The sequence below is a fragment of the Brienomyrus brachyistius genome, chromosome 13, assembly GCF_023856365.1.
Source record: "Brienomyrus brachyistius isolate T26 chromosome 13, BBRACH_0.4, whole genome shotgun sequence".
NCBI classification, from domain to species: Eukaryota; Metazoa; Chordata; class Actinopteri; order Osteoglossiformes; family Mormyridae; genus Brienomyrus; species Brienomyrus brachyistius.
Window position 1 is genome coordinate 23,426,749 of NC_064545.1, and position 26,936 is coordinate 23,453,684.

Here is a 26,936-nt window from a genome sequence, read left to right on the forward strand (position 1 = left end):
CAGAAACCTTTGTGTCCCTGCAGAGCAGTGCGAGGGCCCACTTTGCATGCAGCAAAATTCCCAGCTATTATCTCCATCTTCCTTCCTACTGGCTGCACAGAAGCAGCCAGAAAACCTTGCCCACATCATAACCAATACCAGGCGATTAGCAGATCCTGTGTTAGGCTACACTCATCCCAGCCTCAGACTGGTCACTCGGTCACCAAGTGATCGAGGTCCATCCCCTGACTGATTATTCTGATAAAACTGTTCAGATCCCTAGCTTCCTTTGGACACTCTTGATGTGACTCGCTCACACAGAAACCAACACCTAGACGAGAGGGAGGGGGTGCAGTCATGGTGATTATCCTGTGTGGAGAGGCAACAGGTTATTCACCTGGTTAACCTAGTCAAGCAGAACTAACCAATGCAAACATATTTGGTAAGGCAACGCTAATGTGTGTCCTAATAAAACTAGTGTTTGGAAGCTAAAATGCCTAACCCCCCCCCCCCCAGTTAGCCATAGTTACACTGTATCTGTTGTGGATCTTGCTGCCCCCAAGATAGCCATATTTGCATGTTGTTCACACAGTATTGATTTCATTTAAGCCAGGAAGGCTTATGAATTCCCTGTAGATGGAGATGGCTGTGACTGTGGAAGGTCCTTGGACACAGTACTGCTCCTGTGTCACCCCTGTGGAGAGTTAATGTGTCACATGTGTGGTCACGGGGCCACTGGCTCTTCAGGGCCCTCGGAGCCCGCTGGTTTGGCGCTGCAGGCCTCCCCCAGTAAGCGGCACATGGCCATTCATCCCGGTGCATATTCACAGAGCCGGTGATCGATTCCTGGCAAGGCGGACAGGATGATGAAAAAAAAGGAGTTTAAATATAGCAGCATAAAAGTTTTATGTTGCCTGAAGACACACAGTCTTGGATAAGTAGCAAGGAGGCGGTGTTATTACACGAGCACCCCCCCTCCCCCCCCCGTATATTCGGAAGTATCGTTCCCCGCTGGCTGGACCAGCCAATCACGCTGCTTCGCCTGATGGATGTGTCTCACCAGGCAGTCGGTTCTCAGGAAACGGCCCCTGCCCCTCCCTGGAGACTGCAGCCAATACCCCCCCCCCCCCCCCACACACACACACGCACACCGTGCGGACACATATGCCGACAGCTTCATTAGATAATTTCAGTATTATCTACTGTCTTGTTTCGGAGAAGATGTCTCACAGACTCACACTGCCTGCCAGCAGGTGGCGTGGTGATGAGGGTAGCGGACCTGAAGGTGGGCTGTCTGAGGGGCTAGCTGTTCCATACCCCTGAGGAAGCACCAAAAAAAAATTCAGGGAATGTGTTTCATATAATACCCCCGTCTAACGAGGGACCATTCATCAGGGGCGCATAGAGGATACAGGTTCAGCTTCGCTGGTTCCGTGACACTCCGCCCCGCTCGCCCGTGATCTATGTCCCGCCATGGTGAGTATCATTTGTTTTCAGGAGTCAGACTGTTTGCCTCTCGATGAAGTCACCCAGCTGAGCTCTGATCTAACGCAGATGGCACAGCGATGCACACTCCCATGTCGTCTCCCTCTCCAGAGGGAGGACGCGGGGGCTGGATTCTCCCGCCAAGATCACCCTCTCCCTTCCCAGCCTCTCAAAAGTCCCCCGGCTCTCCTTGCAGACCCCCATGTGGCGTATTATCCCCCCCCCCCCCCCCCCATATGCAGATAGGCATCGTGAGTCATTTTGGGGAGAAAAGGCAGAATGAACTCAGGTACCCTAAAAAGAATTCAAAGCATAGACTGAAAAAACTAATTATGGCAAATAAACAGAAACGGACCGGGACAGTCATGGGAGGGTGACAGGTCCACAGATCATCTGCCCGTGTTCAAGCTCATGTTTGCTTTAGCTGAAGGCTTAAGGCAGATTGGGTTTCTGCATACATAGTTCAGCTCCGATATAGTGTTTTAAAGGCAACTTCTACCTTTACTTACACCAGTGTAACTTCAGTTAGCTCCCTGTATATTGTAGCTCTCATATGAAACAGCATGTGATGAGCCCCATCCCCCCCCACCCCCCCCCCCCAGGCTCGAGCATCGCTGCAGTAATGTGAGTGATCATGCTGCATGAGCCTGACCTCTTGCTGCATGACGCGCTACGCCCCACCCATCTGTTCTGATATGGTGCTGCCTAACACCTACCGGTGTTGGTGGTTGTAACCCCACTTCCTGCTCTGCATGTCCGGGCTGTTTCCCTGCTTTTGTCGCTTAGGAGTGGCTCTAGGTTTCCTCCTATGTCCCTGTGCTGCATAAGTGGTTGGAAGATGGATGGAAATTTAGTTGGTTGAATAAATTTAGATAAGGTTAGAGATCAAGTAGGTGTAAATTTGATGTATGCTATTACCCCTTATCATCTTCCTTGGAGCAGGCTGCTATACACAAAAGCAATCCACTCATCCATGGTCGCTTATCTAGAATATGGTCGCGGTGGATCTAGACCCCCAGAAGCATAGGGCAAGAGGCAGGGGACACCCTGGACAGGATGACAGTTCATGGCAGGACACACATTCACACACGTCGGGTAAACATATCTTAATGGTGACACATACTACCAATAACCCAGAAAAAGCAATACCCTTAAACCACATGGACTGGGAGGAAACCCACAGCATCATGGGAGAACATGCAAACTCCACCCCAGAGATGTAGAGGTGTGAGGCCTCAGTGTTCCCCTCTGTGCCCCCATGCTGAGAACGAAAGGCCGTGTTTAAAAAGCATCAGTCCGCCTCGGCTGCTTTTAATTAGGAGGCTGGCTGGGTGATCTGTGTGGGAGATGTGATTGTTAGAAGGGCTTCAGATTTTTCTGTGAGTGAGGAGTGAAACTGTTAGTATGCTAATTCAACGATAACTGCTAGAAAATGTGTAATGTCTGTGTTTGTGCATTAAAATATGCTTTGCTGTTCACCAGATTGTGGTACATAAATAAGGCACAGAATTTAGATTAGGCAGCTCAGGTTAAGCCGGTAACCATTCATACAGCGAGCTCAGAGTGCCACAGCACCTGCGGATGTGCCGGTGTGTTCCGTCCGTTGTCCTCTAAATGGATAGGTGGCGTGGTGGAGGGCGGGCCCCTGCCAGGCCTGGTAATGCCACGTGGCGCTGAGACGGTACCGGCAAACAGCGGGTTTTGGAGTGTGAGTCAGCCCGGAGGAGGGAGGTGCGACCAGACAAGGGAAGCCGCTTAGATTCACCCCCCGCAGACCCCCGCGGTCAGGCCTTCCTCACGGTCAGCCAAGGTCACCGGCATCACTGGCTGCTGCTTAATGAATGTGGCCGTATTCTTGAGCTGTTGCAGGCCTTTCCGCAGGACAATCCCAGCGATCCTCAGCATCTGCCGCCCTCTCACCGCCCTCTTCTTTGGAATTCATTCTCACGTTTGCCAGTGCTTTCTGGCCACCATGCTGGGAAGCTTGGCCACCGGTCATGAGTCTGTGACTGCCTTCTCTGAAAGGTTTCAGCTTGGTAAGCACACACATGGCAAATTCAGACCAGCCCTGAGGTCGCCTGGTCTAGAATCAGCTAGAAGGTCAGAGTCTAAACTATTCAAATCTTTTAAAAAAAAAAAAAAAAAACCTAAAAGGTAGAAAAAAGCATGAAATAGCACTTACAGCAACTTTTTGGCTAAAGGAACAAATCCAAAGGCCAGGTTTCATCTAAACTGCAGGATCTGGGATATTACAGGACAGCTGAGTCATTCCCTTTGGGGGGGGGGGGGCATGCTCGTATCCCCACTTATGAGACAGTCCGCTTGAACCCATCTCATGTCTGTTACTGAAGGATGAACAGACCCTCTCATCACCCTCATAAACAGACTCATGGCGCTTATCACTCTGGTTCCCTAACTTTATCTGGTGTCATGAACACTGAAAAGGGATGTTACATTTTCCAGTACTGACATAAACGACTCAGCTGCTGTGTTGTATTTACTAGTGATGCTGCAGATTTGTTTCTTGTCAAAATCCATTGAGGAGTTCCGACACGCCCCATCCGGGGACGACCTCTGGAGGTCCGACACGCCCCATCCGGGGACGACCTCTGGAGGTCCGACACGCCCCATCCGGGGACAGGCTCTATAGGTCCAACACGCCCCATCCGGGGACGACCTCTGGAGGTCCGACACGCCCCATCCGGGGACGACCTCTGGAGGTCCGACACGCCCCATCCGGGGACGACCTCTGGAGGTCCGACACGCCCCATCCGGGGACAGGCTCTATAGGTCCGACACGCCCCATCCAGGGACGACCTCTGGAGGTCCGACACGCCCCATCCGGGGACGACCTCTGGAGGTCCGACACGCCCCATCCGGGGGATGACCTCTGGAGGTCCGACACGCCCCATCCGGGGACAGGCTCCATAGGTCCGATACGCCCCATCCGGGGACAGGCTCTATAGGTCCGATACGCCCCATCCGGGGACAGGCTCTATAGGTCCAACACGCCCCATCCGGGGACGACCTCTGGAGGTCCGACACGCCCCATCCGGGGACGACCTCTGGAGGTCCGACACGCCCCATCCGGGGACGACCTCTGGAGGTCCGACACGCCCCATCCAGGGACAGGCTCTATAGGTCCGACACGCCCCATCCAGGGACGACCTCTGGAGGTCCGACACGCCCCATCCGGGGACGACCTCTGGAGGTCCGACACGCCCCATCCGGGGACGACCTCTGGAGGTCCGACACGCCCCATCCGGGGACAGGCTCTATAGGTCCAACACGCCCCATCCGGGGACGACCTCTGGAGGTCCGACACGCCCCATCCGGGGACGACCTCTGGAGGTCCGACACGCCCCATCCAGGGATGACCTCTGGAGGTCCGACACGCCCCATCCGGGGACAGGCTCCATAGGTCCGATACGCCCCATCCGGGGACAGGCTCTATAGGTCCGATACGCCTCATCCGGGGACGACCTCTGGAGGTCCGACACGCCCCATCCGGGGACAGGCTCCATAGGTCCGACACGTCCCATCCGGGGACAGGCTCTATAGGTCCAACACGCCCCATCCGGGGACGACCTCTGGAGGTCCGACACGCCCCATCCGGGGACGACCTCTGGAGGTCCGACACGCCCCATCCGAGGACGACCTCTGGAGGTCCGACACGCCCCATCCGGGGACAGGCTCTATAGGTCCGACACGCCCCATCCGGGGACGACCTCTGGAGGTCCGACACGCCCCATCCGGGGACAGGCTCTATAGGTCCAACACGCCCCATCCGGGGACGACCTCTGGAGGTCCGACACGCCCCATCCGGGGACGACCTCTGGAGGTCCGACACGCCCCATCCGGGGACGACCTCTGGAGGTCCGACACACCCCATCCGGGGACAGGCTCCATAGGTCCGATACGCCCCATCCGGGGACAGGCTCTATAGGTCCGATACGCCCCATCCGGGGATGACCTCTGGAGGTCCGACACGCCCCATCCGGGGACAGGCTCCATAGGTCCTACACGCCCCATCCGGGGACGACCTCTGGAGGTCCGACACGCCCCATCCGGGGACAGGCTCTATAAGTCCGACACTCCCCATCCGGGGACAGGCTCTATAGGTCCAACACGCCCCATCCGGGGACAGGCTCTATAGGTCCAACACGCCCCATCCGGGGATGACCTCTGGAGGTCCGACACGCCCCATCCGGGGACGACCTCTGGAGGTCCGACACGCCCCATCCGGGGACAGGCTCTATAGGTCCGACACGCCCCATCCGGGGACAGGCTCTATAGGTCCAACACGCCCCATCCGGGGACGACCTCTGGAGGTCCGACACGCCCCATCCGGGGACGACCTCTGGAGGTCCGACACGCCCCATCCGGGGACAGGCTCTATAGGTCCGACACGCCTCATCCGGGGACGACCTCTGGAGGTCCGACACGCCCCATCCGGGGACAGGCTCTATAAGTCCGACACTCCCCATCCGGGGATAGATTCTGAAGGTCCAACATGATTCCACGGTTCTTCTGAATTGTGGAAGTTTCAGTTCCTGCTCCGGAAAAGAAGAGCAGCTGGTGTGAAAAACCTTGCACCCAATGATGCAGCCCCCAGGTTCCGTGGCTACCCGTCTCTGATTGGCTGCATTGAGGCCCTGCCTCCATGAGAATGGGGCTGTGAGCACAGAGGCCTACCCGGAGGTGTAGTGTGAGTGATGAGGCATGTTTCCTCCCCCACCAAGTCCCCATCTCTCCCATCCCAGCAGGACCGATCAGTTCAGCTGACTCCACTTTACTGTTCTATATCACCGGTGCCCCAAAGCACAGCAGTTAGACAGACACCTAATGGGTCTTTTAAGGGATGTGTTTTAAAGGTATGTGCCGTTACACCCACTCTGCCGCTCAGCTCTACAGCACCAGCCTGACCCCTGCAGGAGGAAGGTGTTCACCCCCCCCCAGGTTAATTTTCTGCACACACAGCTGCACGAAGCCAGCTGTGTGCATTCACCAAAGGCTTCTGGGTGTATGGGAAAGAGGTTGTGTGTGTTTTCGGGTGGGGGGGGGGGGAGGGTTGCATGCCCCTCAGCTGAGCCAGTCCCCATTAATCAGAGGGGGCCTAGGCAGTAATTGCTCCCAGAGCAGCGGCTGCAGCATTTTCAAGGTCGGCCGGCGTGCGGTGGCAGCAGTGGTGGGGGGTGGGCAGGCATCTGAGTGAAGCAGCACTTCCCTTCCGTGTCGATACTCCCCACCCGCCCCCCCCCCCCCCAGTACTGGCAGGCCACTGCACACATCCATCCTCTTTATGAGAATTAGCAGCAGGTTGTGACAGAGCACTTAGCCATGCGAGAATCTTCATCAGAATGGACCCTTAGCACCCCCAGGAGGCTGCACGGGTTAAGCACTCCTGTCATGTGGGGCTATGCTGCCAGCTAAGCTGCGTGTCTGTATCGGAGGACTTGGGTTCGAACTCCTAGAGATGTAGGTGTGGAGAAAGGCTTGTGGACAGTACTTTGGTTGGGCAAGTGAACGAGCTGGGATTCTCTAACGTGGACGCAGTGAACCGGTGATGGAGCGATGGGATATGGGTATTTCCAGCAGGAAAGGGGTAGGAGATCAGCCAAGCATTTTTTTTTTACCATAGTAGGCCAGTTCACAGCAATGTACAACAGCTGATACCTTCCTGGAACATGTAGCTTCTCAGCCACAAATCTAGTTCATTTCCCGTATCATGATCCAGGCTTGGGGTTTTGCACCAGCACCACAGTATAATGGGATAGATGCAGTTGGCTAGCAGCTGTCAGGCCATGCCCATCCACCTCATGATATACCCGTATTTAGGTATAAACAACCCATCAGTCCATGAACTGCCTTAATGACCAGGTTCTAGATGAAGTTCCACCTTATTTAATTTTTAGCTCTTAGCCACACATTTGCTTAAAAGTTGAGCTCCAGTCAAAACAACATCCACGTCAAATCCACACCCACTCCAAAGCCACACCCACCTTAAATCCACACCCACTCCAAAGCCACACCCACCTCAAATCCACAACCACTCCAAAGCCACACCCACCTCAAATCCACAACCACTCCAAAGCCACACCCACCTCAGATCCACACCCACTCCAAAGCCACACGCACCTTAAACTCACAACCACTCCAAAGCCACACCCGCATCAAAACCACATCCACCTCAAATCCACACCCACTCCAAAGCCACACCCACCTCAAATCCTCCCCCACCCCCAAAGCCACACCTACCTCAAATTCAGAACCACTCCAGAGCCACACCCACATCAAATCCACATCTATATGACAGCCACACCCCTTAACCACAGTTAGCAATCAGTGGTGAGGGATTCAGCCAGACCCCTGATCCATGTATTTACTGTTCTCATGGCAAGTGCAGAGAACCTGGAACTTCAGGATTCACTCCTCATTACATGCTGCTAGGATTTGTAATGGATTTCCGTATCAGACAGACGGGGGTGTGTGGGGAGGAGGCGGTCCCCCCACGGTGGAGCAGGTGTGCCTCAGATTGCGCTGACGGCACCTCCGCGGTGCGCTATTACACTAATCAAAGCCAGTGTGCCACTCACAGCCGCCGCGAGCCACAGAGCTGATATTAAGCATGACACGCAATGGAAATGGATTCGCACTGTAACTTTAATTAGCGTTTTCCCCAGTGCTGGAGTTTAGAGGGAAAACGGAGGCTGGATGGGGCCCCTCTTCACTTTTTTTGGCTGTTAACCACGCGATACCTGTGTGCTCTTCTTAAATAAAGAATGTCTGAAGACAATCGGAACGCTGTTGCGATGTCCCTGCACGTGACATGCTAAACAGGGACAGCTGGGGCTTCCCTCACACCTCTTCCATCCCGTTAGACGACAGAAGCTGGACTCAGAGGCCTGGGAACAGCGATATCTCCCCCGGTGACATGTTAGCTCCCCCCAGTTTGTTGGGAAGGCAGAGCAGACTTTTTGGCGTGATGATTCAGTCCTCGTAAGCACCCATCGCACAACCGAAACATTACCCTAGTGCTTCGAGCTGTAGTGAACAATACTTCCCTTCACCTGATCAGTCAGCTACGAGTAACAGGCCGTAAATCGACTGAAAGTGATAATCCACCATTAGCCGTCCCCTAAAAAGACCTAATAAAAAAGGACCGTCTTCACCCAGGCGAGTTGGAAGGGGCTGGGCCACGATCACCCTTTCAGTTTGCCATTTGAGTGGGCCGTAATTGAATACAGATTATTGAATTATGGTAATTAGCAAGCTCGTTATCAATGACAGGGCTAGTCACTTGTTTGTGGCTTGAGTTTTTATTTATGATTTTTTTTTCCGGTGTGACATGGCGTGGGTATGCAGAGCCAAATGAGGGTTTCTGCTACGCTTGCTCTGACCAGGGAGCAGGGTGGGGGTGGGTCCGGCAGCAGAGGGTGGGGTCTGTGTGGGACGCAGGTTAAGGGACCGGTCCGGAACCCTAGCTGAGGCAGTGAGGTTCTCTTCTTCCTCATCTTCCTATGTACCATGTCTGGGTTGTCAGCAGTGATTTTTAAAGGTTTCCTCTGCAGCTGAATGAACAGCAGCCCTAATCTATACTTTTCCTAATCTATTTGTGGCCTGAAGAGGTCACTGCGCTCAGAGCTGCAGTTATATTTTCTTGTTCTTTGGAACTTTCCGTGTTTGACTGCAGTGTGTCCTCTGTCCACCTTCGGCCTGTGCCGATTTAGAAGCATCTGGAAGTGAATGACTGGCATGTTTGAATAACTCCCATGCTTATTTCATCCAGGAGATCTGTCTAGGTGCTTCAGGACCTCATTGGGGGTACCCACTGCCTTTTGGGGTTCTGCCCTATTTCTGAGAATCACGGCTCACCATGAACACCACCCAAAAATTGAGGTGTAACCTCAGGAATACGTCTGGTAAATTCTGCTGGATGGAGCAGAGAGTCCTGGTGAGATGGGGGTGGGTAGAGCTTGGTTCCCCACCCCTGGCCAGAATTCCTGAAGCGGAAATGGAGCTTTTAGATTTTTATCCATCCCTAACCTACCTTGTCTTTGATTCTTTGATCATATCCAGGGAGGATAGTCGTGTAAAGCCTTATCTGGAGCACAGGACTGTCAGGTCTCGCTTTACAGTACAAAGAGCATAGGAGATCGGAGTTTTGGCTCCGCTGCAGCTCTTTGATTTGCTCATAGCTGTGTGGTAAAGGTGGAGCCTCCTGTAATGGAGGATTGAAGTTGGGCCGCCTGCTTGCTCTCGAGAGACGCCATGCTTCTCGTTCTGAAGTGATGTGCTGGGAGCTCCTGTCCGCATGGTCTGCAGCCTGAGAGATTAAGGTTACCCTTATGAAGTGGTGGAGAAGCATCTGCGTGCCACACGCTCAGATCTCTACTTGGACGGGAGTAAGGAGTCGGTGACATTAAGGTTTCCTTTGAGGTTGACTTCAGTTTCTTCCTGGTCCCAGCAACTGGCTACAAAGCATTAGGCTAAAATTAGGCTACTCAACAGCAGAATAAACACGGATTCAGATTTATATTCTCCTTTCTCATTGATTCTATCTGATTTTGTACATCATTTTTCTCAGATTTGGATTCCCCTCTCTGTCTGATTTTGTATGTCATTTTTCTCTGATTTGGAATCCCCTCTCTGTCTGATTTTTGCTCTGGTTTTTATTTTTTCTTTTGTCCTAAATTGTATCCACTATATTCCTATTGCTGTCTGAATCCTCTGTACTTTGTACTCAGGTCTGTCCGTGGCAGCAGGCGGAGAGTCTGTGTTCTACAGGGCCTCGTCTGTGGACAGTTGTGTCTCACACCCCCTGCACCCTGAGGTAAGAAGATGCTGTTCCTCTGCTCAGGAGCTTGCAGGTGAGAAATGATACTTTCTGAATGGCTGAGAACTGCAAATCAGCGACGAGCTGGCAGTAATGGGTCTTTAAAATTCCCCACATGAAAAATGAACAGAACAAGGAGGTTAGAGGTCATTTCTCTATTTAAATGAGACGCACCACCCTGGTCACGGAGGGTTGGGATGTCCACAGTCCCCAAGTCCCATTAATCAGTGAGCAGGGTTATTAGTGTGAAAAGAAGTTAATCTGTTCAGTTAGGAGAGACTCATCGGACTAGTTTCACACCTTTGCACATGCTTAGGTGTGCAGATCTGATTCAGCACCTTGTAACCATCTGCCAATACGGTGGTGCACCATCTCTGACTCTACATCCCATGCAGTGCAGATGCCCTGGATTTATGTCTTGCTGATTTACAATCCATTTAGCAACACTAAATTGATCTCCAGCTATCTTCAGTCAGTCAGGCAGTCTTTAATATAGTTCCATCCATCCATCTTCCATCCACTTATCCGGCAGAGAGTTGCCTGGAGCCTATCCCAGGAAGTGCAGAGAGCGAGGCAGGGGTGCATCCTGGGTGGGAGTCTAAAAATGTGCAAATGATGAGCTTAATGAGGGGTAGTACTGTGTGAACACAGCTCTGCCTGGGTGACTAATGCCTGCATGTTGATGGACCCGTGGCAGGTAAGCATCATTGTCACAGTTCAGTTCAGCTGCATTTCTGAATACAGTGAGAGATGTGAGTAAATACATTTTCCCCCTTCGAACACAGTTAAAATGCATAGTGCCTGTTTAGGGGGCACCATAACAGAAAGAGTCCACTGTGTGGCTCACAGGTTCCTTGTTTCATCAAATAAACTTGCCATGAATGATTTATTGTCCTTGATGAATGTCAGGCATTTTATCAACGATCACAAGATCAAATTAACTTCCCTCAAGTGCCATCATATTCATTCTATGAATTCGAGGCGTGATCAGAATGGCTCTACTTCCGAGGTTGATATTTGAGCGGGAACCTGGCTGCCCTGATGTTTCCATATGAGATCCTGTGCTCCTCTGCTCCTTTATGGACTGGCCTCCTTGGCGTCACACAGATGGACTGGAATACAGCTGGGAGCCAGGGGCTCTCAATCCATACTGCCCAAAAAGGGGAAGATGTCTAATGCTCTCATTGGCTCAAGGGTCATGTGCTCTTCCTCCAATCAGGGTGACCCACGGTGTGTAAAGAAAGTAATCACCTTGGCAAGGAGTGCACTTGCAAACAGATGGCCTATCTGGAGGCTTCCAAGTATGGTGGAGAGACTAGACATTCAAGTACTAAGCCGTGAGCTTAAATTAGGGTGAACGTTGGAAAAACATGAGTATTTGAACAGAAGTAGTTATTCCCGCTTATTTTTTACTTTATCCAACTTGCAGAGTTTACAGCGGCAAATTGTAAACTGTTTGCATTGCCGTCCACTGTGGCCGTTTCAGGTGCAGTCCTTGAGTGAGACACAGTGAGCGTCGTCACCACGACTGCAGAGAGGCAGCGAATTAGTGAAAGTCCTTACTGAAGCGTCAAAGAGGATGCAATTACTGCCTCGGCTGAAGGTGTCAGACAGGAAAATGCCGGGGAGATTAAGGGAATAAAGGTCTCAATGTGGGGGGGGCAGGTGACTGTGGGGGGAAACGGAAGATGATAATTAACGAAGATGGGGGGGGGGGGGGGAGGGGGTGCCCATTTTCTTCATTATCATCTCAGCCGTTACTGTCTGGAGCGCTTCATTCCTCTGCCCGAGTGTGCGGCTCTCACAGGAGGAGAGGGAGGGCTCTGTGCTGGGGGGCGGGGGGGGGGGGTCTTTGTCCCTTGTATAGACAACAACAACCGTAATAAGCTACAGCATAGCGAGGCGTGAACTTCTGCCTGCTTAGGAAGGCTGATGCTGCCCACTGACCTGCATCACACTGCCCTGTGCCAAATAAAGGGGTATCGGGGGGGGGGGGGGGATCTGGAGGTAGTTGTTATTTTAAAGCAATTCTATCTTCTATCTTACACTGAAGCAGTGATTCAAAGAATCCAATGATGGTAAATGGACATGGAGGCACATTTCAGTCAAAAATGAGTCTCTTTGCAGTGAATTTCTGAGTGAAGTACGACACTAGACTGAGGAATTAAGGGAACTGCGTTGCCTCACTTTCAAATGTGATGGGTACTTGATAAAATAGCAGTTTGTTTTGCTAGCAAACTGTCTTCATAAAGACAGTAACTTCTGAAAACCAGGCATGGTGGGGGACTTTCCACAAAGTAAACACTTACATAGGTGTCTGTTTCATGCGTTAAATTGCGGTTCCAACTGCCTTTGCGTTTGGAATGAAGTGTGGGAACATAAATGCATTAATGTGATACGAATTGACTTGAGGGTTCCCTCTCAGATGAAATCGGCAGCGTGTGTCTGCGTGCATCAGACTGCCATCATAGTGCCATGTTCCCCGTGAGTATCGCCCTCCCCGTGCTCCTGAAGGCCTGAATGTCATCACAGACAGCCTCTGTGGTTGGCTGGCAGTGTGGTGGCCCCCTCGCCGCGTCAGGGGGCCCCCAGCCACTTAGCGCCACACCTGTTCGAGGGGGCTGGCGTGTCCCGCTGGGGCCGGGCCCTTATCAGCTGTGCAGGTTAAGGCTCTGGCACAGAGGGACAGGGGGGCATTGACACCACAATGGTCCGCCAGTTCTTGATTATGGAAAAATGCGCCTCATTCGCTCCAGCAGTGAGAATGGGCAGGAATGTAGGGCATTTTAGAGAAAAGCCAACATATTATAGAAACATGTTAGTATTTAAACAATGCCTTTAACTAGGGGTTGAGTGTGATTCTTAGTGTTAAGATGCTATGTCTGTGAATGGGAAGTTGCTGGTTCAAAACTCTGGGTAGCATGATGTTATTATTGGATCCTTGAGCAAGGCCCTTAACCCCAGTTGCTCTAGGGACTGTCTGACCCTGCTTTCTCCAGAATGGATAAAAAGGTCTGCAAAATAAACTATAAATAAACACTTTGTTGACATAATCTAAGGTTGGATTGCCCTCTGATGTGATGCAGCAATCTGTCATTTTCTAGCTGCTCATGGTCTTTTTAAATCCACCTTACAATGTTACCTGCCATGCAGCTGAATCTTAGCATTTTAGATGAAGCACCATGAGCCTGCATGGAAAACATTATGGCTTTATTAGGGTGTATATCAGCAACATTTTTGTGCCAGATAAGAACCAAGTTCAGTAGCTCTCAACACCACCTGTTACCCAGAACGGCTAAACTTCCTTTCCAGACTCTTTGGCAGTATTTAAATAATGTCTTTACTACCCAATTAAAGTACAAACTGCATATTTATGATACTGCCCCTGGAGGTTTCATGAATTTGTTATCCCTTTTCAACTTAATAATTAAAGATATACAGTGTATGAATTAACAATAAGGACCGTGAAACATTGATAATGTTTTCATTTGTCGGATGGCGGTACATGTTCAGAGGAGCACCGGGGTGTTTTGGAGCGTGATAACATGTGAGAGAAGCAGCACGGGCACTCTGGAAGCTGCAAATCCATCAGAAAATGCAGAGCTGATGATCTAGAGGCTCCAAACTGAGGGGAAAAGAGACCTGCACAGTTTCTTTTTGGATGGTTTGTGTTCAGATGCTTTCAGGAACACCTAGAACAAAAAAATGTTTCATTAAACGGATCAGGCATCATTTCTGAAGGCAGAGCTATGAAATGACTTAAAGTGCACTGGATAGTATGTTCACAGATAAGCATGTGGAAGGTATCTTCTTCTTCTCCAAATGAGGTGCTCTTTGGTTCTCTAGAGCTGTGGATGCCTCCCATGCCTGTGTACCTTGCTGTGATCCATCACCAGCACTGAATGTAGGTTTTCGGGGAGACACAAGACCCCTGAGAATAGGGGAGGGCTGGAAATCAACCAAAAGGAAAAAAAATGTTTACACATCCAGAGGAAGTGCCTTTCCGTTCCTGCATTGCATCACACTGAGAACTGATGGGTGCTTGTCTGAGAGAGTTATGGGAGGAGGGGTCTCAGCATCTGGCTCAAAGTGGGGGGGGTCATGGCGTCGTCCCAATGAGCATGCACACACACATGCAAGAGTTGCATCATCAAGCAGTGGAGGAAAAGGCAAAGCAGCTGCTCTTGAACTCACATCTCATTGGCATCCCCTCGTCACCATTGGTAACAAGGCTGGATCTCCCACAATGCTTTGCTCAGAGAGATATCATACTTGATCATACTCTGATGTTGGGGATGAGGGATGGACAGGTAGGAGATCAGACTGCTGGAGATGGACCCTTTCCTGTAAGCAGTTCTCTTTAATGATGTCCTTTTCCATGTCCTCCACTTTCCCATGTTAAACCTGGATCATGGCCAGATGTCTGCCTGTGGTCAGGATTGCCACTCCTGACATGTCTGATGCTCTGTTGTGTCCTTTGGCATAGACTCTGCCACTACTCACCACACCCCCCAGAGGGGGCGGCAGGCGCACGCCCCTTAGCCAGCTACTAAATCCCCACCCATGGGGTCGCCCCAGATCCACCCATCCATGATGCTGCTGCTTCTCTCTGTAGTGGAGGGCTGTGAGGAAGAAGCCACCTTACTTACCTGGTATCAGGAGTATCTTGTTAACCACAGAGTGGTGGCTGGGTTCTCAATAACAGCAGGAAAGGGAAGACTAGGGCTTCATGCAGGATGATGGGGTCCTGTGTTTACCTGTGGGCATGGTAGTTACAGTTATTATAAACCTGCGACAGATAGTGACAACAATGGTATTGGTCACCATCACTCAAACCATTCATTTGTGTGGGGTATTTGTGTGGGATTCAGGGCTCCCCTGTTGGTCACAAACAGTTACTGAATCGTAAATAAGCTTGTTCTGTATTTGGAAGATACCAAAGCAGCATGTTGTGCCAAACAGCTAGGGAGCTATGATCTTCTGACTCTGCTCACTAGCTACTTATTTAGTTTTTGAATCATCTGGGGAGTCACAACCCTGGATAGGACTTGCGGTTATAGGAGATGGATGGATCACCTGGGGGGGGGGGGGGAAACGACAAACTCGCTCCTGCTCCTGTTACCCATGTTGCCAAGATGGTCTCTCAGCTATAGACGACGGTTCCTCATGCCCACGTCATTGGCACCAGCCTGGGAATTTGGATGATCTTTCAAACTGGCATGGGGGGAGGTTTCACAAGGTGGCAGTCTTCCACAGTTTAAAATGGCACGGCCAGAGCAACTTTTTGTGGGCCGTAACCCCCTCCCCTGTCATCAGCCGACGAGGGCGGAAATAAGCTGGAACGTTCTCACCCCATCACTCAGCTAGCGACCATCGAGCCACGTCACCGAAATTTCTGATGGCTTAAACCACACTGCTCTCTTGGTCATTAGGGGTTTTTGTGGCGGGGAAAATGATGCACAATAAACAGTAAGGAGACTTTTCTGGAAAGAAATAATGAGAAATTATGACAAGATAAGCAAACAGGTCCCTACCCCCCCTCCCTGAGTGCTGGGCTAATTACAGAGCTGAAGCAGCTCTTCTCAACAAGGCCATGGAGTCGACCCTCTGCTGTAACATCTCAACGTCTTCTGAGGGTAGAAACAGGCTGAGAATATGACTACATTAAAAGACATTTTCTTATCATTTTTTTGGATCGGCTAGTTTGGGCAGAGTCCCGAACACATGGCACCCCTCTTGGCATGTCAGTGAGCCTGTTTGGGAAGCTTCCAGGCTCCTGGTGTAAATGGCACAGTCTGGATCTTTGCAGAACGCACCCAGATTCACGCCTGGCTGTTTCACGCGATTCTGGACAAACCTGGGAAATACTAACGGCGCTCAAAGCACCTGCCTCACGGTTTAGTGCGCTGGTCTCCCGTCAGAGACCAGTCCAAACGCTGACGTGGCTGAGGACTAAGCAGCGTGCGTGGGGACCTTCTGTCAACTGGCTGCAAGGCCCACGGGTCTTATGATGGAGACAGTTCTGAAGGCTGTGTTTACCCCGGCCCCCCGCAGATATGGAAGCTAAGCCTTCCCATGCTGGCAGAAGGATGAGGGCGGGGTTTTGGGGGGGGGGTTGGGGAGTCTGGGAGTGGGGGTGGGCATGGGCGTGGGGATTATTGCTTTAGACTCCTTTATTCTTTTCCTCCAAAGACTTTGAAATCTGTGCCTAACAAACAACGCAGTGCCTAACTCTCATTTTCCCTGTGATAGTTGTTTTTTTTTTGGCTTTTTCCACCGCTCATTAAATTGCAGATTCTCACCAAAATGGTGCACAGGAACCACTGAGATGGTCAGAACCAATGAGATTTCGTTTGGAAATGGTAGATTAAAATATTTGACCGCATTGGAAGTCTGCTTGCATACAACTAGGCACACGGCTCCAGACAAACACTCTAACACTCAAATGAACAAATACACACACAGACAGTCTCCCAAACAAACACACAGACAATCTCACAAAAACAGAAATACTCTCACAAACACACACTCAGATGAACATGCACATGCTCAGAATTACATGCACATCAAACAGTCCATTTAGGGGTTTGGGTTTCATTAAAATGTCACAAGCAGCCTGTGAATAATGTAACCCAGGCTGGTGCTCATAATCCTGGGATTACTGTTTCTCTCCCAGTTTCATTTGGGCTTGTCACCAGTCTTCCTCCTCCTGCTGCATAGAGCAGCAAAATGTTTTCTGGCGTGGCAGAGCAGGACTTCTGCAGGGATGCTGAAGCTGCGTGACTGAGAAGGACTTCAGCAGGGACGCTGAAGCTGGCATGGCTGAGCGGGATTTCAGCAGGGATGGTGAATTCTGGCATAGCTGAGCAGGACTTCAGCAGGGACACTGAAGCTGGCATGGCAAAGTAGGAATTCAAAAGGGACACTGAAGCTGGCATGATTGAGTGTAACTTCAGCAAAGACACTGAAGCTGACACTAAACCTGGTGTGGCAGAACAGGACTTCAGCAGGGACACTAAACCTGGTGTGGCAGAACAGGACTTCAGCAGTGATATTGAAGCTCATCCTAAAGTGGGATCAGCTCCTAACTTTTGTCTCATCCTGCTCCAGTTTCCTTGCCGCCTGTGAGATATGCTGGTGTATCTTTGAGCTGCTGGCTAAGTGCAAGCATATGTTACGTTAAGTGTTTAAGTGTGTGCCAGAGTTTTTTAGTTTTTTTTTTTTTTTTTGGGGGGGGGGGGGGGTTTGTGTAGTGGGCGTTATGTGCCCCCCTGCTGTGAGAGGGTGTGTTATGTGTGTAGATGCTGTCCCACTGTCCCCTGCCCAGGCCTCCGTTCTCAGTGCCCTTAGTTATTTCCATCAAGGTGCTTATATTCTCACGCCTTTGTTGCACATGGACTCCTTCTGCTGTCCAAGATGTCTGCAACTCCTGTTAAGCCATTTTGAAAAGCTATTCCTGGCAGCGGGGAACAGAGGTTAACATTTGGCAGAGTTAGGAGCATGTTCGTTCTATTCCAGAACCTTCCCGCTCACCTGCCCCTGTGTGATGGCCCTGACTCACCAGCTGCCCTCTGTAAGTGACTGAGGACAGGATCTCAAGGGCAGCAGGAGACATCAGCTTTCCGTCCCACACCTTTACCCTGACGCCGCCCAGGACTCCAGGCTTTCCCACTGCTCTGCTTACTCAGCCCATGTGTTTCCATGCAGATATAACTCCTGTGATTCCCCTGATTTTTTTCTGGCTGGATTTTTAATGGATGAACCATTGGTAAACCCAAAAAGAACCCGGTCATGTGCACAGTGCAACCGTAACTCAACCATAATTCATATCTATGGTAAATCAACACACTTATCACAACTGCTGCTGTGTTTGTGTTTCTCGGGTCTGTTAGTCCTGAACCACTCTTTGCATTCTCTGCTTTAAATGCAGTTATCTGCAAAATCAAGATGGTAAACTTCTCTGAATGGTGTTTTATCATACATGGGGTCGTTTTGGGGGGTGTCAGACATTTTCCCTGATTGTGGTGTGTAGGAATCCTATCTTTGGGTCAGCTAAAGGGCACTAGCCTGGAGGAGGGAACCCCAATTGCAGCTGTGATGTGGGTTTCCTCAACCACTCTGATACCTACTGGCTGTCACTGTTCCCCGCAAGTGTGCACAGGCATGTGGGAGATGTACCATTCCGACGCTCTGCCCCGAGTGGCTGCGTTCTGAGGAGGTGACCCCACGGTGAACCCCCCCAGTACAAACTAGAGATGGAGGGATGCGGATTTACTCAGTGACCGTGAGCTCACAGCCACGACCATGACAGGCTGCAGCCCGTTGCATGCATTATGTATGTCTGTTAAAGAGGAGCTGCATTGCCGTGTAGTAGCATAGGACAGCCCTGGAGTCTGCCTCACACTCATGGCGCTATGAGTGGACTTGCGGCAGGTTTCACCACCACTCTATGAAGGTTTTTTTTTCCACGGGTTTTCCCAGTTAATGTACACTAATTTCACTTCCTGACCTACTCTGATTCCAGCGTCTATTTCAAAGGAGAGAATTCCAGAATGGTTCGGCGAGCAGCAGCGGGAAACCAAAGGCGATGACTCTGTCTCAGTTTGAGCTACTCCTCCAGGCCTGTCAGCTTCTAAAAACAGATGTGAGTTCCTGTTTGAAACAAAAAACCGAACGCTCTCTGAATGCGCCCAGTGCTGTGAAGGCAGCTGTACTCCTAGGAAGGCACAATGCTGAACGAATCCTGCAGTGTGTTTTTAAACAAGTGAATTAATGAAGTCTGATAATGAAATAAATGCATAGCCCCCCTCCCCACCATTATTCCAGAATCAGGCCTGTCCTCCCCTAGGATACGTGGGTAATGAAGGATCTGCTTTGCTGTTTGTCTAATACAGGCTGCAGGTAGCTTCGTCATTATGGAACCCCAGTCACAATTGAAAGACTAAAAAATGGCTGCTATACCTTTGAGTTACTTCAGCGAAGGCAGGTAAAATTGACCACTTCTGGTAAAAATGCCAAGCTGTTAAACAAAGAGGAGGTGCCTTTCTGTCTGTTTAATTGACCAGCTCCTTCAACTGACAGCTTTACCCGTTGCCATGGTGAAATCCACCCCCCATCCCCCCATACCTCTGACTGGCCCTGTTCCTCATAACTGACCCTAGATGGACCGAACATCTAGGCACCCCCTCACTGACTGCGGTGATCTAATCCTCTCATGCCTGTGATGCACTGCAATGCCACATCTGAGTGTTCAACGCGTTTATAACATAAAATAATTACAATATATATCATTCGCGTTACAGATTTCTGCGGATATTTTTCACTGTGGAATAAGATTATACAGATTTAATATTTTCTGTAAGCGTCACGTTTTCCAAAGCACCTAAGAGAAAGTATATGATCGACAGTAAAAACGAGTTTACTGTGGGAAGGGCCTCATATAATTATACCACGGTCTTGTGCGATTACACAGAAGAACCAGCAGGTGACACTCTTCCCCATTTTCATCTATTACCTCTATTCAATTTACCGTAGTAGTTATATGTAAATTAATTATTATTAATTATTTTATTTTAGCTATATTATAAACTTTGACTTAGGTTTTAAAAACATTAAGGTGTCCTGTAGCACCTTTTTTTACACAAAGCTCTAAATCATTACTGGGAGATCAAAGCAACACAACTGCATGTCGACGCCTGATACTGACTACGTTAAAACTGTAGTAACATGTTACTGTGGTATATGTGTGCGCGCGGGAGCAGGCACAGGCGTGTGTTGGGGGGGGCGGACAGCCTTTCAGTGTTCAGTAATACTATGCAATGTATGGGTAGAGGATGGCATGTAACACAGTTCGGAGGCATTAAAATGGATTCCTGAATCCAGGTTGGTGGAGTTTAGGAGTTTATAGTCTGTTAGTGTGCAGGGTGGGTGGTTGTGAGTGAACGCATATGCTCACACAAAAACGCAAATGAAAACGCACTCAAGGCACCCTTTCTATGTTATGAGACCTACTTCACCACATAAGAGCAAATGCCTCACGGAGACGTGAGACTTTTTCTGTGTTTTAATTGGGGGTGGCCCATTCAGACAGATGCCGATGTGTTAGAACCGGACTGTGCGAAATCACAGCTGGATATTTTGTGTACTGTGAAACACTTGCCCTTTAATGTCCTGGAAAACAGTTTTTGCTTCCACCGAAATCGTAGATGTTTACCTCTTTTTTGCCTAAACACATCAGAGTAAAACACATTTTGTTTACTAACAGACTGACCTGAAGTGCAAATATTTCCGTTTTTTCTTTTTTTCTGGATCGCAGAGCTAGTGTTTTATGTGCGTTAATGAGCCCTGCCTCTCCATTACAGGACTCCTTCACACCTTCACATGGATAAGCAGTTTTGATGTTTAGGTTCCAGAATCTGAATAATACAAGGAAAACCTTCTCTGTTGTCTATGTATTTAGATATAAGAAATGACTGTTTTATGGTTTCTAGGTTTTACACAAGCTGGGAATGAAATTACTTCAGAGCCCGTGAAAGCAGTCCCCATCCGGGGGGCATCGCTCCGTAGTTTCGGCTTCAGCTGGATCCAGTCCGGCATTTTCCGGAATCCAGCCCGCCTATTCCGCACGCCCACCCCGAATCACGGCCCCACCACGCTCCGTTTCGTTCCGGTTGTAGGCAGTGGCAGTGACTGCATTTCCTACCACGGGTCGGCTTTTAAAAAGTGCTTTCGCCCCGCCTCGTGCCACGATTCCCCGTTTAGATGTTATTTTCGCGCTAATCCGCCCTGCTTTTCTCCTAAATCCTCTGCTCGTAGTGTTGAGGGTGTCTCCTTTGCATCAATGGCTTGACTTAAGGCTTTCTTTAACCTCCAGAGAAGTTCAAGACGGACCATCTGATCTCCTCCCCCCGGTCCCAGCAGACTAGCTGACTGCCTGGCTGCATGTTTCATTCGGACAGCTACAGACACGCAGCCGGCTCCGCATGTTTTTTCCCATATCACGGGTAAGAGACCCTGACCGACGGAGGATCTGCAGACGGATCCCAGCCGTTTGTGCCCCCCTGCGAGCCTTAATCTTCTGAAAAGTGATGGCGGAGTGGGGAGCAGGGCTGCTCCTCTTGCTCTCCTGTGCCAGCCTGCTTCACCCGTCTGCCCCGTCCAAACACCCCAGCAAAGGTAAGTTTCCCGTATGCTTCCCCCCCCACACGCAATCAAAGGGTACGCCGCGATGCACATGTTGGGGCATTACGGCACCGGGTGACTGAAAGCGTAAGTGTAATGTTCGATGTCCAGCCAACAGCACAGGAACTGTACGCCGGTTCAGGTGTCAGGGACCGAGCCTGGACAGCTCAGGATGCGGAGACATGGAGTCGCTCGCCTCGCTTAAATTGTTGCGCGATGCTTTAGCGCTGGCAGGTGTGAAACTAGTTGCAGCTATTATTATTATTACAATGAAAACAAATTTTTCAAATATAATAACAACAATTTATTAATACCAACAATGCAACATTACGATGATAATAATATAATAATAATAATAATAATAATAATAATATGCTTTAAATGAGCGCATTGTCCAGTAAAGCATAGGATAAAGCTACAGCAGAAGCTGTCCTATCGCGGGCACCGCGGTTCTGAAATGCTGTAGCACCGGTGACACCCCATGATGTGTGACAGTGGCCGGCAGCCAGTGCGTTTCATAGGGACCTGCTCGTAGCTATCATCAGTCTGCAGCTTAATTAAGCTTCGTTAAATTCCGCGTCCCGGTGTTCTGGTAGAACTGGACAGTGAAGCTACCCGTGGATCGGAAGTAGGATGCATAATTTTGTGCGTTGAAATTGTATATTTTTTAATAAGTACGAGTGCAATCGCGTAAATGTTAAATCCGTAGGCTCTTTGTGTGTAATATGATGAGTTTAAAAAGTACATCTGGGGAATAAAGCCCAGGGGCTTATTAAAAGCAGTACATTTAACTCATCTGTTTCTAATCGCGCCGGCCAGGCAGGTGGGGAGGAAAAATAATTATATTTATTAGTCTTCGTTGGATTAAAAGTGGTTATTTACGCCGTCTACCCTTGTCTTTTTGTAGGTCTTCGAATTTTACAGAGAAAATAATAATAAAAAAAAATCCCCGAGGCACGTACTGAATTAATAAAAACACAGACGGGTGTTAGGGAGGCCATTTGCTCCATGGAAATCGAGCATTTTGGACCCATATGCCCGATGCTTCTTACTCCACGCTGCGGCTGCGGCTTTTGCCGAGACGTGAATAAATTCCGCAGCATCTGGGGGAAAAGCGGGTCCCCCGGGACACACTTTTTTTTTTTCTTTCTTTTTTTTTTTTAATCCAAGTAAGCCTTTAGGACGGGAGATACTGTGCGTGATCTCCGGATGGCGCAGTCTAGGCAATGCAAAGCGCCACAGCTGTAGTTATTAAATCACGTTTGCCTCAGTTTTCCAAGTTAGTATGCAGCGCAGCTACCAAGCGCGTTTCTGCTGTTTTATGTTACGTTAAATTGATCGGTTCTGTCTGAATAGATCTGAATCCCGGTTCCATTTATCTTGCTTGCTTGCAGTGCTGCTAGCATTTCTACCCGGGTCGCTCGGCTTGGCTGGACATGAGAGTGAGGTCCGGAGCTCCTGGCAGGAGACACAGTGGCGATTTGGAGAAGCGTTTATGGGAGCCTCCCACGTGGAGGAAGGGGGAGCGATCGGTTCTGCAGATCCATAAACCTGAGAGATTTAGGGAAACTGCGGGAAGTACTTTTGGGCTGGGGGGAGGGGCTGGAAAGGTTTCAGATCATCTGGTGTGAGAGGTGCATGTGGGGCTGGTGTTGGGTTGCAGATTGTAAGGGTGCTGATCCACTGGTAAAAAATGCCTTTATTCAGAACTGTGTTCTCCTGACAGAACGCAGCTGAACTGACACAGTATACAGGCTTGGAGTCCCAGTCCACAAGTTAGCTCCCAAAATACTCCGAACATCATTTAGTTTATTACCCTCTGATATCGAGAATATTTTTGCTGCGTTCTTTCTGGGGTAGTGCTAGTTGATAGTAATGATAGTAATGGTGACGTCAGTTGTGCTATGCGAGTCCTGTTCCTGCTGGCCAGGCTGTGACCCTCTCCCCACTTTTCCCGCTTGAAATGACCGCCTCTCTGAGTCGCCTCCTAGAAGAAAAGATGATTGATTTCGGTTTTCATGTATCTCTGTGCCTCATGCTGTGAAGAGATTGTGGGCGTTGAAACCCCCCCCCCTCCCACCCTTTCATGCCTGCTGCGATCAACGTGCCATTTTCCCGCCCCAAGCGTGGTCCCGCAGACCAGTGAAAAGTGCTTTGCTGCCCTGATCCTCTGTGGTGTGTAGCTGCCCAATCCCCCCCCCCCCCCCCCGCCGTAATGGTGTCCCGGTCGGTATTGCGTGACCCGCCTGCCTGGTTGGGTGCCGTGCAGAATATCCGGACAGCACATCGAGTGGACTCGCTGTCTCTCAGAGACGTTACCTGTGTGCTTGTGTCCCCCCATGTCTGACGTGGCTTCCAGGAATACGACTCCCTCAAACACCGGCGGTCAGGTGTATTCAGTACAGAGGACTGATAGTTACACGCCGGCAGGGACATCCAGCAGCAAGTAACACAATGTCACACTCTGTCTCGGCCAAATTTAATGAAAGGGAGGCACAATCGAGTCGTTTTCCCCCAAATAAATGAGCTGAAGAACTCAGGAACTTCAGCAGATGCGCAGCGCAAATTGAAATTGACCTTCTCCTGATGGATTGTGATTTCTTTCTTTTTTTAATGTATTTTTTTCCCCCTCCTGGCATAGCGTCTCCGTGGCCACCAGCTGTTGTAGTTAGCCTTTGAATTGCTTTATTAATTTTCTTGGACTATTAGCTCTTGGCTAATTGCCTAATGTGCAAGTGAAGTCCGGGAAAGGGACCCCAAATGCAATGTCAATGCGGGAGTCTTGTCAGCCGCAGTGACCGTCCCTCTGAGGTCAGCCATCCGACATGGCCTGATCGCCTGCAAATCACTCATGTTTGCTTTAATGAGTCTGCCAGGATGACAGCCGTTTGCCCTGATACAAGGCATTTATATTAATACATTCTCCAAAATGCCTCATTTTCTGAAATGTCATCAGACGTAATTCCAGAGGGAAAGGCTGAAGTGCCACTGTTTTGATCAGAGCCAAAATGGCTGCCTGCTCAGTGCAGTGATTGGAGCCAGCATGGCTGCCTGCTCAGTGTCTTGATCGAAACCAGGACCTTCACCAGACAGCTGTAGGTCGTCCTTCAGATTGTATTACTGCTCCTGTTCTTTTTCAGTCTTTCAAATCAGCATGTTGAAAATCAAGTTAGAATGGATTGGAATTGTAATTGAAATCGCATCAATCGCAAGGTGTAGAACCAAAGGGGCAGAGGGTTCCTGACCTCACAGGTTTTTGACTCCTGGTGATGCGAGATGAAGGTCTGCCGATTTTGGACAGTGCTGGTTCTTGTTGGTGGAGATGATCTGTGTGTTTCCGGAGGTGGAGGTGATGTTCGGCCTGCTCTGAGCTCCAGCCAGGTGACAGCGCTGTCTGGGTGGAGAGCAGCTCGTTCACATGGGTGACGGTCAGACAAGGATGTAAACATCTGGGTCTGTTACTTGATTCTTGTTTTATCATGTCTGCACATGTGGGTGGATGAGCATGATTTTGTCTTTGCTTTGCAGGCTTCCAGTTTTTGTAACGTGATCTCGGTCCCTGCCAGCTGAGTTGGTATCACAGTAGTGGGGTTGAGGTATGGCCTGCAGGTGGCGTTGTGGTTGAGGTGGTGCTCGGGTGGGTGTGATTTGCTTCTGCTCGCTCGCGTTTGCTGAGCCCCTGACAAATGTCATGAAAGGGATGACGGAAGCTTCTGCCCTGGCATTTCGATACTGTGCCTTCGTTAGCCAAAAAACAGCTAATAGACAGAAAGCAGGATCCAACCTGACCTTCCGTTCACACACACGTGAACCCGCTCAAGAGAGGGGTCGGCCTCATACCGCTTGCAGAACCAGCCGTGTCTAATCGCATGCTCCCTGAGGAATAGAAGCCTCTCGAGTGACCGTGGTCCCCCTCGGTTTCTTTCTAATGCCGCCAGCTCTCGAATTAGTTATGGTGTGAATAACAGGACTCCTAAACGCATCCCCTTTCTCCATGTCGCCTTTTATTTAAGATGCATTTCTCACTTTTAATACCTCTTAAGGTCCTAAATCGAGTCTCACGCTGGCAGTGTCCATCCTGAATAATTAAAAGGCATGAGGCAGCCCTCGTAAGGTTGATTAATCGCTTTAATTTGCTTTCCCAACCCTGGAGGGTCTCAGCTCGGCCATGTGAAGGATCTCCCCCCTTCGGTGTCGTCTTTGTCGGGTTTAACTGCTTTTAAAATTCCACTAGGGTGGGAATATGCGTGAAGGGCGGAGTCAGGGCGGAGGCTGGGTGGAGTCAGGACAGGATCTAGGCGGAGTCTGGGTGGGGCCAAGGTGGGCCAAGGCCTACATCATGCTGGCAGTGATGTGGGCCCTGGAATCTGGGTTACCTGGAAGCAGGAAGACAGCATAAGAGCCACAGTGCCCCATCGCACCCCAGCCCCTGTCCCCGCCACGGCCCCCTCTGACGGACAGCCCAGACACGAGGAGCACCTGTCCGCCCCCGTTTCAGGCCAGCACAGCATGCCCATTCCTGAATTCCAGCAGTAGCGTCCTCCAGGAAGCTGGGGCCTGCTGGGTGACGTTTGTTTGGTCCTGTCAGCGGTCCCCTATTCTGCATTCTGTTAGTGGTGTAGCCGTGCCTTTCGTTTTGGACCCAAATAAGTTAAACATAGAGTATACAAGCAGCTCTCAAGTCGTGTAAAACTGACACACATAAGCCCAGATTTGCTCAAACAACATCCAAGTTTACGGAAGTGTTAACTCAAGGCAGCCTGTTCTGAAAATACATTTATACTTGGTTGTTCTTTAGTACTACTAACATTTTTTCCTTGCATGACTTTTTTCACTATAAGGTGTCTTGAGTGGTATGGCGGGGTCAATATGACTTACATTTTTTTTTTTTACTGGCATAAATTTGATTTATGTTAAGTGCTTGTGGGCCGGATTACTTGTGCTGCTGGGGAGCTGCCTGGATATCAGTGTCTCTGCCTGACTGTTTGGGAGGATGTCTACCTATACTCACTATAGTCACTATATCTTGCCTCGCACCTCTGTGCAGCTGCCAGCTTGGCTTTCAGGGTATAAAGCTGCGCCATACTTTGGGGATTAGCCCATTTACCCAGCATGCCTATGGGCATCCTGATCGCTGCCCATCAGTCACATCTGCGGGTTTGTTGGAAGTGTTTCATTGACACTCTGGTCCCATAGTGATGGTTTGTCTGAGTCTTCTGCAGCTGGATGCATCATTTGGTTATTGATAAATATATTATATATTATAGATACAGGGGCGGCATGGTGGTGCAGCGGTTAGCACTGTTGCCTCACACCTCTGGGACCCGGGTTCGAGTCTCCGCCTGGGTCACATGTGTGCGCAGTTTGCATGTTCTCCCCATGTCGTTGTGGGGTTTCCTCCGGGTACTCCGGTTTCCCCCCACAGTCCAAAAACATGCTGAGGCTAATTGGAGTT

At 50.1% G+C, this 26,936-nt stretch overlaps 1 protein-coding gene across 1 annotated transcript in view; it reads left to right on the plus strand.

Moving 5' to 3' along the window:
- Nucleotides 1-20,955: 20,955 nt before the first annotated feature.
- LOC125705880 (neogenin-like) overlaps nt 20,956-26,936 on the plus strand; it is a 67,685-nt gene continuing 61,704 nt past the window's right edge. Inside the window, 1 exon segment of the mRNA XM_048972208.1 lies at nt 20,956-21,475. Coding sequence (XP_048828165.1) covers nt 21,388-21,475 — 88 coding nt within the window. The 5' untranslated portion in view covers nt 20,956-21,387.